Genomic DNA, 13,855 nt, shown 5'->3' with positions numbered 1-13,855 from the left:
ACTGAAATAAAAATGTAGTGTCTATTGATTAAGAGTATGACAACTGGGCATGGTAGTACATACCTATCATCCCAACAACTCGGGAGGCTGAGGCAGGAGTTTCCTAAATTTGAGAACAGCTTCAGCAATTTAGCAAGACCATGTCTCAGAACAAAAAGGACTGGGGATGTTGCTCAATGGTAAAGCACCCCTGGGTTCAATCCCCAGTACCAAACAAACAAACAAAATTTAGGGCAAATAAGATGGGCTAACTATTAAGAGAATAAGAAAATTCTAAATTTCCCAGCATAGATCATGGAATTTCCAAAGGTAGGAGAGATTTGCAAAGCCTACTGATGTACCAAAAAGGTTTACTACTCAAGCACCGAGCATCACTCTGTGAAAAGCTTTTCTCTTGACTTTCAATACTATTTTTCATCCATATGCAATTCAATTTTAAAAAGAAAAATCTATAATTTTAAGCTAATAGAGATGCAGACTGCTATGGCACATGTTCATATATATTGAAACTTAATTGCCAATGTGATGGTATTGGGAGGTGATAAAGTCATCAGGACAAAGGTAGAAGGGAGAACTCTCTTTGATCTTGGACTTCCTGGCCTCCAGAACTGTGAGAAATAAATTTCCGTTCTTCATAAGTTACCCAGTCTCAGGTATCCTGTTATAGCTACACAAATGGACTAAGACATAGACTAAAATTCAGCATTTTTCATTCTGCCTTGAAATTACATTGCAAATCCTCAAAGTGTTAAAGGAGGTCAGGCTCCTGCACACAGGTTATGAAACAGTGTTATCACTCTCCATGCTGAAAAGGCTTAGACCCAAACTTAGATTTTGATGCTGAAAATCAAAGTGGATAAATGTATGGATAGGATATCATTAGTCAGCTAAAACTTTTTTTTTTTTTTTTTTGGTACCAGGGATTGAACCTTCAGTGTGTAATCTAAGCAACATCCCCAGCCCTGTTTTTTTTTTTTTTTTTTTTTTTAATCTTAGGACAGGGTCTCGCTAAGTTGCTAGGGCCTTGCTAAATTGCTGAGGCTGTTTTTGAACTTGCGATCCTCCTGCTTCATCCACTGGAGCCACTAGGATTACAACTGTGTGCCACCATGCACAGCTAAATGTTTTTTGAATATATGGTAAGCATCATTTTTTTCTCTCTAAAAAGCAATTATTAAGTCAAGGGAGAACCTTATAATTAAAGGCAGTTTAAAATGAAAATATGTAGAGGCTGGGGCTGTAGCTGATAAGTGCTTGCTTTGCATGTGTGAGGCATAGGGTTCGATCTTCAACACCACATAAAAATAAAGATGTTGTGCCCACCGAAAACTAAAAAATAAATATTAAAAAAATTCTCTCTCTTAAAAAAAATAAAAATAAAAAATTAAAAAATAAATAAAGATATGTGTGTCCATCTACAACTAAAAAATATTTAAAAAATGAAAATATGTAGCAATTAGCTACCTATGAAAACATAATGATGGCTAGGTGCAGTGGCACATGCCTATAATCCCAATGGCTTGGGAAGTTGAGGCAGGAAGATAGCAAGTTCGAAGCCAGCTTTAGCAATTTAGTGAGATCCTAAGCAAATTAGTAAGACCCTGTCTCAAAAAAAGAGAAAGGGCTGGGGATGTGGCTCAATGATTAAGTATCCCTGGTGCCCTCACCCCCATAAAAAAAACGTAACAAGGAGGACTTACGTGAATTCAAGCTGAATAGCATATTCTTTTGATATAAATGGTATTTGCTCTGGGGCCAAACGTTTTGCCAGTTGGAGAGCACTGTCCCAATGCTGTAAATCCCTTCTCATCTGTTAGGAAGAGACCTTGATTTCAAAAGAGCAAACTATTTTGCAAAGTTATAATATAGTGCCAGTTTTAATAAAAGTAATTTCAAAAAAAAGTTTTTTTTTTTTTTTTTTTTTTTAACAGTGAAACTTGGCATTTACAAGGATAACTAGTATTTTCTGCAGTCTCAATGGTGGTAACAGAGCCCTAAATTTAGCTATTACAGTGGTTTGTGGCCCTCCCCATACTCAATCCTACCTAAAAAAACCTTATTCCTTAGTATTTGGTTTTTCTCAGTAGGGGTAAATTAAAATTAATATTATATATATATATATATATATAAAATTATAATGCACTAGTTGAAAAATGATAATAGAAGGGAGATCAGTACATGGATTGGGGAGGGAGGAGGGGATAGAAATGGAAGGTACTGAGGAATGAGATTGATCAAATTATGCTATACATGTGTTTGAGTATGGCATAATGAATCCCACTATTATGTATGATCATAATGTACCAATAAAAATTAATGCAGTCAATTAAATTTAATTTTTCATCTTTGAGGGGCAATGACAAAAAAGTTGGGAAACACTTTACTATAGGAATTAATGTTATTTTATTAGATAATTTCAAGCTACATGGCAACAGAAATAACAGAAAACGTAAGTAAAATGTAAATTTTCTTCCTTCCTGGTTCCTTTTATCTTTTACCAGTGTCTGTGGTTCCTATGGTCAGTTACACAATTCCAAATACAAACTTATCATTACAGAATCTTTTAAAAAAGTTTGTTCCTCGCCCTATGTACACTTTATGAAGAATTAAGAATAGCTAACATTTTTCAAGTGTTATTCTTTGCCAGACACTGGTCTAGGGCATTAGCTTATTTTACTTTTCACTTCTACCCTTTCACAATCAACTTGTCATTTTAGAGATCCAGACTCTGAGTCAAAGAGAGACTAGTTTTGACACAGGCTACACGGCCAGTTCGTGACAGAGCCAGTAATAGGGCTCTGCCCCTGCCCTCTCCACTGGCTAACTTACCACTCAGAATGAAGTTAAAGAATAACAGACTGCAATTACCCCTCATTCTGAAGCCATCCCTCAAATCCTTTACAAAGCTAGGGGCACAGGTGTCCACAGGTAAATGCAAAAGAGCCAAGATGACGGCACTGCCTTTACTCACTGTAGTCACATTCTTACTTAAGTCAGTACCCATCCAAGCTTTGAAAATTTCTCAGGGTGTCCCCAGTTATCTCAAATAATAGGGTAATATAACCTTAGTTTTTTTTTTTTTTCTTAAAATGAATGAATTTAGTTTACTTATAATGAAAATTTGCTGTAAAAATAAAAATGAAACATCAATGTAAAGTGCAAATAAAAATTTAGGGCTGAGGATGTGGCTCAGTGGTAGAGTGCCTGCCAAGCATGTAGGAAGCCCTAGGATGGATCCCAGCATTGCATAAAAGAAAATGAAAATTTGCTGTAGAACAATATGAAAAAGAAAAGCTGTGAAATTAGTAACAAATATATTTTCAAAACTACCCCTTTTATATAGTTGTAGAAATGCTGCTTTGGGCTGGAAGAACATTAATAATTACAATAACTACTATTTTGTGTCTACTGATCCGTCACTGTGCTAAAAGATCTAATTCCCTTTGAAGATATTTTACAAGTATCCTGCGGGCTGGATATAGTTATCCTTACTCTAAAGAAGAGGGACCTGGGGCTGAAAAGGTTGAATAATTCATCCAAGGTCATACAGAGCTGGGATTTGAGCCCAGAAGTGTTCTTCTCTCGAGTCTGTGCTCTTGATCACTTTTCTATATTGTTATGTCTTCTTCCACTCTGCCCTTGAACTTGGTCCTTCATTCTATTCCAATTCCTCTCCTACAACTCTTGATACATAGGAGAATTTCATAAACAGATAAAAGATAAATGTGCCTTAGTTCTCCCAGGCAGAAAATAGAGAAAATAACAGTACCATCTTATAGGATTTTTGTGAGAGTTAAATGAGCTAATAAATGTCAAGTGCTTAGAAAACTGCCTGGCACCTGTGAGCATTCAAGAAATGGCAGCTATTTTTCTTTGCAAATATTTTTGTAAGTTATACAATCTGTTTTCTTGGGGCACATTTAGACTTTAAATTATTTAGTAATGTTATAATACCATGCCTTTTATGCTGCTCCCAAATGAAGAATGAAAATATTTTCAAGCTAATGGTACTTTGGGATTTTTTTTTTGGTGTGTGTGTGTGTGTGCTGGGGCTTGAACCCACAGGTGCTTTACCTCTTAGTCACATCCTCCAGCCCTTTTTGTTTTTTGAGACAGGGTCTCACTAAGTTGCTTAGGGCCTTGCTAAATTGCTTGAGGCTGGCCTCCAACTTGTGATATTCCTGTCTCAGCCTCCCGAGTTGCTGGGATTACAGGCATGCACCACTGTGCCTGGCTACTCAGGGATTCTTAAAAGCTTAAATGTTTACATTTTAGGAGGGGGAAGGCATATGGTGTCTGGAACTAAGAAGTTTTAACCAGAAAGAAGGGGAGACCTCCTTCTCTGCACATTCTTTCCCTCCTTATTTAAAGCCATACCTCTAGGGCAGCCACAGGACAGCTGGATGCAAGGTACAGGTCCTGAGCCAGGTTGAAGTCATTCATAAACATGGCAAGATGTCCTGCCAAAAGATTGTAGTCCTCTATTCCCTGCAAAGAAAAGCAGTTTTGATAAGAAGAAATACAGAGGTTTAACTCCATTTTTAAAAAGACTGTGCTCAGTAGGAAGTGGCAATGTTCTATTTGCTTGTTTATGAGTTAGGTAACATTAACTTAAGGAAATAAAATATTTGAAGAAATAACATTTAAATCTTAATCTGATAATTCTCATAAAATGCTGTATACCTTTATTTCTTCTAGGGACATCACTATGCCGACGTTTCCAATTGCCCGATAAACCCGGATTGCAAACTCCACTTCCATGTGATGCAGGCAAGCTTTGGCCAAATCATTCCAGGCAGCATGATCATTCAGAATCTTGCATATGTCCCAAGCATCAGAAAACCTGGGATTTGAGTATACACACTTAATTGGAGAGCGCCACTGCCACCTATTTGGCAATTTACAGATTACATATCATCTATTATCATGTGCTAAATAAACTTTGCAAAACATTTTTTTAACCTATAATTGTCACTTGTTAATGAAAAAATATATAAACTTTCTTTTTTTGTATGACAAATGTTTTCCCTTGCCTTTTTAAAAATTAATTTGAATCAACTCTCTGTAACCAGCCCTTCTGCCTCAATTAACTAAACTAATTCTTTTTTTTTTTTTTTGTACTTTTATTTCACACATAGATGAAAATTGTTTTTGTTTACACTTAAACCTAATAAAGTCCTATAAATTTAGAAGGGGAAAACGGGTCAGTAAACTGGCCAAAAGGATAAGCCCAATCTGCTTTTAGCTTTTGGTGTAAAGTCTGAGTGAAACAGGGTGACTTGGCAGTCTGCTCCTGTCTGGAATCTCTCTGGATGCTTCTGTGCTCCAAGAGTCAGCTGAGCAGCTGTGACTGAGACCCTGTGGCCCTTAAGCCTGAAATATTTACGATTTGGCCCATAGCAGAAAACGTTTGCTGATCTCTGGCTTAAAACATGAACACACATGCCAACTCAATTTCATAGAATCTTCCGCAGTGAAAACCTCACACGCACCCACCTACTCAGCCATCCACCTGCCCGCCTGTCCATTTTTCTGTCCAGCACACATTTATTGAGCACCTCTGTGCTATGTGCCAGGAACTGTGCTTAGAACCAAGATACAAGGTCAAACACACAGTCACTGCCCTTAGGGCAGCTATGACCCGGGAAGGAGAAAGAGACAGGCAAGTGAACAAATGAGCCCCACATGGTGCGACAGAGGGAACCAAGTGCTCTGGGTATGTGACTCTTTGTGCTGTTTGCACACATTCTATTATACCACCCCGACAACCTCACCCACTACAAATTGTTACTTCTCCTTTACTGATGAAGAAGTGAGCTTAGGCGCCTTAGGAGACTGGCTCAAGTCTCACAGCGGTGGTAAGTAGTGAAGTGTTCTGAAGCACTAGAGGCACTTCATCCTGGCCCTGAGGCACATGCCACAAAACCCCCAGCTGGGACTTCATGGTGGTGGGGAGTCAGGGAAGGCTTCCTGGAGGAGATGGCTGCCTGGTGGCTAAAGAATGACGAGTTTTGTCCTCCAGAGATGGGGGAAGGGCATTCCAGGAAGAAGCATGAAAAATAATTAATTTAAGCTGCCAGTGGAACAGAGAGGGAGCTGAGTGGGGCCAGTTGAAGCAGTTGTGGCTCGGATTAAATCAAGAGCTGAGTGTGCCATACTGGGATCCCTGAGGAATTTGGATTTTTTTTCCTAAAGACAATTGTAAGTCAACTGAATTTTTTTTTTTTTTTTTTTTTAATTTTACAGTTTAGTCAAGAGTCAGTCAGTCTCTCTCTTTCTCTCTCTCTCTTTTCATGCTTGGATTTGAACATGGGACCTTTGTGCATGTTAGGCAAGTGCTCTACCACTGAGCTACACAGCCATGCCCACTGAAAGATCTTGAACAGAGGAACGAGAGGATCCGATTCATATTTTTAAAACTGTGTGAAGGGGCTGGGGTGGTGGCTCAGTGGTAGAGCGCTTGCCTAGCATGCGTGAGGCACTGGGTTCGATTCTCAGCACCACATACAAATAAATAAAATAAAGGTCCATCAACAACTAAAAAAAGAAAAAAGAGAAGAAAACTGTATGAAAACAGGACAGATCTTCATGAGGCTATCTGGAAAGAGACCAGTTAGCAAGTGGTCATATTGTACATCGTTCCAAGTCAGTATCTGCATGAAGACATAGGAGAACGAGAGGAGAAGATGATCTTGAAGTCGAGGTGCTCGTGTGTGTGTGTGTGTGTGTGTGTGTGTGTGTGTGTGTATTGGACAAGTTGATCAAGACAGGGATGGGGGAAGAAGGACAGCTCGGTGTTAGGCAGGCAAGTCTGAGGAGCTTGTGGAGATCTGAAAGCAGTTGTAAACACAGGTTTAAGATGAAGACAGATTTTGACGTCAGCCTCACATGGACTGTATCGATGCTTTGGAAGTAAGAGATGATTTGCTCAGGAGAAACAGAGTGAGAAGACAATAAAGGAGCTCATGGGGATGCTAAAAACAGCACCACTTCAGAGATGGTTAGAAGAAACAGAACCACCAAAGAATTCACGGTGGTCCCAAGACATAAAAGAAAACAGCAGGAAAAGGAAATCTTGAAGCAAGGCAAAGTCAGACTTCGTTATGATAAAGTCGATATTGTCAAAATAATTCAGTTTATTAGAATTTCATAACACCTGGGCTACATAGATCCTTAGAAACTTTTTTATTCTGAAGGGTTTTTCTTGTAAACAATACTTTTAGCTATAACATCCGATAGTGGTACTTCCTTGGAATTTATATATATTTTTCTATTCATTATTTTATCTGAGCCTCATAACAGCCTTGTGAAGTAAGCCAGTAGTGTTATACATATCTACAGAATTGGGTTTGACCTTGAAAAATCACAAAAGCACGTGAGAAGCTCCAAGCCAAGTGTCTGCAACCCTACCTTTTGAGCATTAAAGTCTGGGCCAACATTTGTCTCAGTTCGTTAGGCGACTTGTCTTTTAAACTGTGGAGGAAGCCGTGGGTGCTGAGGAAGATGCTGTTGATTTTTCCACTCTCTGTCTGGCAGGTCAGCTCACCATTGTACAACAGCAGAGGTTTATGAGAGAAGGGAACTTTGGTGCTACCAGCCAAAATAACCTTGGATCCTATATCATAAAGCAGACCTCTTAATGACAAAAGTGAATACTTAGCACAAACATCAGAAAGGAAGGTTTTGATTTCTTTGCAATGGAAATTGATTTACCAATGAACGTACAAAAAAGTGATTCAGTACCTTGTATGGTGTCCTTATGAAAGACATAAGTGTATACTTTATCGTCATCATAAGCAATAAATAAGCCTTTATCCATCGGCCAGTTTTCCCAAAGAACACCTTTAATGGTTGGTGAGAAATCTGGAATCTCATAGGTAGCATCATTAACCTACAAAATAGGGTTTATAGAGTCACCCACGTCTGTGTTTAGATCATTATCATTTGCCTTGGCAGGAGCCTATCTACAGCCTTAACTGGCAGAGCTTCCCAACCCCCAACTAGACCCAAAGTTACTCCAACCACAGCAGGAAGGGAAGTTCCTCTTCCTAGTCCTATACCACAGCAGACTTGGAAAAACCCCAGCTATTTGGCAAATCAAGGGTTTGATCTAAACTATGGGGAATTTATAGGAAACTACAAGTCTAAAAACAATGGCTTCAGGTTAAGAATAACATGTAGAAGCTGCTCAAATGCAGAAGTTTACACCACAAACACACCTGTTTCCAGACGTGTGTGTGTGTGTGTGTATGTGCACGTGTGTGTTGTTGGTGACAGAACCCAGGGCCTCACCATGCTAGGCTATAACCCCAGGAACTTTTAAATAATAATGGGTAGTAAATAACACAGGTGTTAAGAAACAGAAGTTATTCATGCATGATTTGAAATTTACAAAAATTATACTGGGGATGCTTTATTTCAAAAATCTATAAATATAATACTATAATGACATAAACATTTAAAATCCACATAATTTCTGTGAAATTAAGCAGATAGGGTTACATACATCTTAAATGGAGAACCGTGTGTTCTTCCTAGTCCATCTTCTCTCAAAATGAGAATGATATTTATGATTCTTCCAAATAATAACTGATACTACAGAGCTGTGTTATATGATATGATAGCTGCTATTATAATATCTGTAATGGGCCCATTTAAAATCAGAAGCTCCAAATTGTTTTTCTTATCCATTTCCTACTAATCTGTGCAAGCATTTCCTGCCCCCAGCTTTCTACAGTCCATCATCTCATGCTGAGAATGGGAGATGAAACCACCCCCAAAGCCCTGGTGAAAATCAGAAAACTGGAACTACAATCTAACTCCGGCTAGCACAGCCTGGCTGAATCTATGTATGCATATTTCCTGGCTTTTTGTTCCTACCAATTGTGACATTTCTGTAGCACGAGGAAAGTAGATTAACTGTCTTCCTAGTTTGGGACAAACTGCAATTAATTCATTTTTCCTTTTTATATAGCTTTCTCTTTTCACTGATGTGGGCAGGCAACTAAACCCAGTTAGTCAGAACTCAAGTAGCCTCTAACCTGGGCCTAGATAACATATCCATCTAAAGCTATTGAGCACTCAAATGTGCCTAAACCAATCAACACATACTAGATCTCAAAGCAAAAAAGAAATGTAAAGCATCTCATTAATAATTTTATGTTTAGCTACATATTGAAATGATAATGTTAGGTTATATTAAATACATGAAAATTAAATTCATGTTTTGATCCCCTGCTTTGCAAAAAAAAAATTCCATTTAATTCTTTTTATCTTTTTAAAAAATCTGGCTAGTAGAAAATTAAAAATTCTCTATGTGGTTCACATTAAATTCCAATTTGACAGTACTACTAAAAGGTACTATATTATCTACTCATAATTATATACCTATATGTGTAAACTCATTTAATTGTAACATTATTCTCTCCAAGACAGGTACTGTAATTAGCCCCGCTTTTCAAATGAGGAAACTCAGGCACAGAATAATCAGCCCAAAGTTACACAGCTAATTAGTTGAAGAGCCAGGGTTTGAACCCCAGCCTGCTCCAGAGTCTATGCTTCTAACCTCTAGGTTATACTGAGGCTCAGTTTATATGGATGAGCACAGCAGATGGAGGATACAGGATTTTTTTTTTTTTTTTAAGTGTAGCCATTTGTGTAGCACCTATTATATACAAAAACCTACACACATCATCCCATTTAGTTGTCATCCAATGACCCCACAGAGTGTTAGAACCATCTCCATCTAGAAATACAGGGAAACTGGGAATCCAATTACTCAGCTCTTTCACATAAATGATCAAGGAAAAGAGAACTATGAAAGGAGAACGATAAATGGCATCCACTTATTTATGGTTGTTCTTACTCTCCACCGGTTCCCTAGCAGTCATCGCCAGGCACTGACCTGACCTCCTGATAGACACCCCACTGGTCCTGCCACCTCCAGATACCCTGTCAAAGCAGTGGGTGAACCCATGGGGACGGCGTGGGGGGAGGCAGCTCTGATTGGCACCTGGTAACCAGGGGAACCTGTGCCAGTTAAGTGGAGGGAACAGGATGTTCTCTTCATGTTTATATTATTCTTCCTCCTCTGTTATGGGACGGGAGGGGAATGAGTTGAGTGGGAAGTCCACAATGGGAATCTGGCATAAATAATCCAGGCTTCTTGTTATATTTTTCAAAGAAAGGAAAAGAAAAGGAAAGGAAAAGGAGAAGAGAAGAGAGGAGAGGAAAGGAAGAAAGGAAGGAGGGAGGGAGGAGGAATGAAATCTTCATACCAAGGAAGGTACGGTAGGGACGGAAAGCGCCTTCACTGGGCAGACACTAGGCAGAACAGACACCCGGGAGCCACATTAAGTTGAGTCCAGGAGCCGCTGCGGGGTGTGAGCCGGGACCCAGCATTCGGGAGACCATTAAGGGTGAGTCAAAAATAAATGAAAAGCCCCAGTATGGTAATGATCATAAAGCACATTTCCTCTTTCTAAATCTATTTTCAAAAACGTGAAGGATGTCCAAAAATAGGAGTAACTGACTTTTTGGATAGGTCCATCCATTTTTAAGAATCAACTAAGATGGGCAGAAAGGACAGGGTATAGCCTCTGCCTTCTGAGGCTTCCTGCACATCTAGAGAGAAAACTCATGTGCAGGAAGGTAGACTGTAATGATAATACCGTGCAGTAACAAGGTTAAAAGTTGAATGAAATGTAACAACGCGATAGGTGATAGCAAGTTGCATACTCTTTGATACTGTGTAGGAAAATTTTACATGAGCTCTACTTTAATAACACCTTTTTCTTATATTACATTTATTTAAACAAACATTTAAAAAATTTCTAGACTTACTGGGCAGTAAACAAATCCATCACTTTTTTCATCAATGAAAATTAATTTGGTCCCATTTGGGTCAGGAAAAATCTTTTTCACACCAACAGGATGTCGATAATCATTAACATATTGCCAGTCTTCAATATAAAAATATTGAATGACGCCAGTCTAAAAAAAAAAAAATCCAGTTATGGAAATATAAGGGGTGGTCAAGGAAATACTGACTTTCCATGTTCAAGTTAAATACACTTCCTAATTTTTAGAGCATTATTATTATTATTATTATTATTATTATTATTATTATTATTATTATTTTGTACCAGGGATTGAACTCAGGGGCACTCAATTACTGGGCCACATCCCCAGGCCTATTTTGTATTTTATTTAGAGATAGGGTCTTACTGAGTTGCTTAACACCTCGCTTTTTGCTAAGGCTGGCTTTGAACTCGGCAATTCTCCTGTCTCAGCCTCCCTAGCTGCTGGGACTACAAGTGTGTACCACCATGCCCGGCCTGCATCATTATTTTTGATGAAGGAGAGGCCTAACAATATTTAGTATGTATGCAGTGTACAGATCCCTAAAAATAAATGCAATGAGAATATACAAGTGACTCAATATTCTATTAATTCATATGCTTTTAATGACATGAAATAATTAATTCATAGTATTTCTTACTTGCTGAAATACCCTTGTTGCTGAAGAGAAACTTTCAGATTGTGTTTTCTCAAATATTTTTTCTGTTAATTAGTAAACTAGAAAATTAGTTTTAAGATAAAAACAAAACAAAAACCTTACCTGATACAATCAACTGTATTTCTATATATTAGCAATGAACTTGCACATCTCAAAATTGAAAACACAATAAAGGCTGAACATCCCTAATCTGAAAATCTGAAATTGAAATTTTCTGTGTGCCAACATGACACTCAGAAGTTTTCAGACATTGGAGTACTTAAGATTTCAGATTTTCAGGTTAGGGATGCTCAACTAGTGATATCTATGTAAATATCCCCAGTGAAACAAAACAAAACAAAACAAAACCCGAAACATTTCTTTCTGGTCTCAAACATTTTGGATAAGGGATAATCTACATTTATATATCTGGGTGTAAATGTAACAAAACATACATAGGATTTTCATGCTGAAAATTACAAAACACTAAATACAAAACGCTATATTCATAATGTATTAGAAGACCACCATAGTAGAAATGTTAATTTTCCTAACTATATACATTTAACATCATTCTAATAAAAATCTCAACAAAATTTCTTTGAAGATACAAATCATTCTAAAATTTATACGGAATGGCAAAGCAACTAGATGAGCTGAACCAAGTTAGAAAATGAAGAATAAAGTGGGAATTAGTTTGCCCAATTTCAAAGATTTTTTAAAAATGTACAGTTGTGATAATCAAGACTATGTGGTATAGGTGGAGGGACGCCACACAGGTCAATGGAATGGAGCAGAGGACCCAGAAAATAGACATGGATGTGCTCAACTGATTCTTATTCCTGTTTAAAAGGTGCTTACACTCATTTTTTTTTCTTTAGTAGCTTTATGAAAATGTAATTCACATACCATGAAATTCACCCTCTCAAAGTGTACAACTCTTGGCATGTTTACAGAGTTGTACAATACTTTAATCAACTTAAAACAATTCATCACCCAAAAAAGAAACCCCACTTCGAAGTCAATCTAGAAGCTCTTCAGTGGGTGAAAGGTTGAACATACTGGTGCAACCATACCTCGGAACACTACTTGGCAATAAAAAAGGCAAATGCTGCTACATACAACCTGGCTGAATCTCCTGAGAAGCACATGGAGTGAAAAATAACCAATCTGAAAAGGATAGATATTATATGATTTCTATGGAAATGGTAAAATTATAGAAATAGAGAACAGATTATTTGTTACCAGGGGTTAAGGAGGGGTGGGGTTAGGAGGAAAGTGAGTGTGGTCTAAAGCAGTAACAGAAGGGATCCCTGTGGTGACAGAATTGTTCTGACTGTACGGATCTCAACATGGTTGTGACACTGGACTATAATTGTACACTGGGGAACCTAGGTGAAGGGTACATAGGATCATAGGATCTCTTATTTCTGACAACTGCATTTAATTTTGCAAGGATCTCAAAAGAAAAAGTTTAATTGAAATAAAAATACATGATAACATCTTGGACTTCACTTAGGCCAAGACGGAGTGAGACACTGGATTTTCTTTTCTATCCAAAACAACCACTTGTATTTTTTTTTATACATATATAAACAAAGTGCATGAAACAACCATTCTCAAGATGCTGAAATTAGGCAACAAAGGACATTGATCTCTGAGAGAGGGGCAAAAGGCAAGTCCTATGACAACTCCAGCTATTGCTTTCAGAGAGATTTCAAATCATGGCAAGGGGGTTGGGGCTGCAGGTGGAGCATGCAGTTGTGGAGATGGAGGTGAGAGCACAGGGAGAAGAAAATAGTGGCTAGAGTTGACGGGATAGAGTCCAAGAAAGGACGAAGCTGCAAAGAGAAAGAGAAGTTGGAGATCTCTAGAGAGGGGTCCATCTTGACTCAGGTGGTACTGAGGCCAGGAAAGAACCATCCAAAAGAAACAAAGTGGTCCACACTCTAAAAACTTAAAATCCACAGGGGCCTTGGGTAGAGTACTCAGGAAAGCCATGCTGCAGGAATGGGAAATAATTGGCTGTAACTGAGCACTATTTCATACCTGCCAAAAACAAATGATAAGGGCTGGGGTTGTAGCTCAGTGGTAGAGTGCTTGCCTAGCATGTGTGAGGCACTGAACTGGGTTCGATTTTCAGCCCACATACAAATAAATAAAATAAAGGTCCGTTGACAACTAAAAATCTATTTTAAAAAATGATAAAAGCAAGACTCAAATGAGTCAAACTCTTTTAAAATAAATGAACCGTGCCCCACATCAAAGTTCAAGAATATTTAGGGGAATACAAATATATCCAGAACCCCAAAAGGTAAAATTACCAGACATACAGAAAAATATGACCCATAATGAGAA

At 38.1% G+C, this 13,855-nt stretch overlaps 2 protein-coding genes across 2 annotated transcripts in view; one reads left to right on the top strand and one right to left on the bottom strand.

Annotated features, from left to right (window-relative positions):
* Rfc1 (replication factor C subunit 1) overlaps positions 1–4,833 on the top strand; it is a 110,704-nt gene extending 105,871 nt beyond the window's left edge. The window contains exon 26 of the transcript XR_009227133.1: positions 4,699–4,833. The gene's annotated coding sequence lies outside the window, so the exon portion shown is untranslated. The remainder of the gene's footprint in view (positions 1–4,698) is intronic.
* The window catches only part of Wdr19 (WD repeat domain 19), a 73,562-nt gene that overhangs the window by 32,504 nt on the left and 27,203 nt on the right, over positions 1–13,855 (bottom strand). The window contains exons 15-20 of the mRNA XM_046450441.1: positions 10,843–10,992; positions 7,744–7,891; positions 7,411–7,615; positions 4,684–4,843; positions 4,378–4,488; positions 1,701–1,810 (exon numbers count right to left, since the gene is read on the bottom strand). Coding sequence (XP_046306397.1) covers positions 1,701–1,810; positions 4,378–4,488; positions 4,684–4,843; positions 7,411–7,615; positions 7,744–7,891; positions 10,843–10,992 — 884 coding nt within the window. The remainder of the gene's footprint in view (positions 1–1,700; positions 1,811–4,377; positions 4,489–4,683; positions 4,844–7,410; positions 7,616–7,743; positions 7,892–10,842; positions 10,993–13,855) is intronic.

Source organism: Marmota monax, unplaced genomic scaffold (assembly GCF_021218885.2).
Source record: "Marmota monax isolate L192 unplaced genomic scaffold, Marmota_monax_Labrador192_F-V1.1 WCK01_AAM20220418_F8-fsc00025, whole genome shotgun sequence".
Lineage (NCBI taxonomy): Eukaryota > Metazoa > Chordata > Mammalia > Rodentia > Sciuridae > Marmota > Marmota monax.
This window is presented reverse-complemented; position numbering and strand designations above follow the sequence as displayed.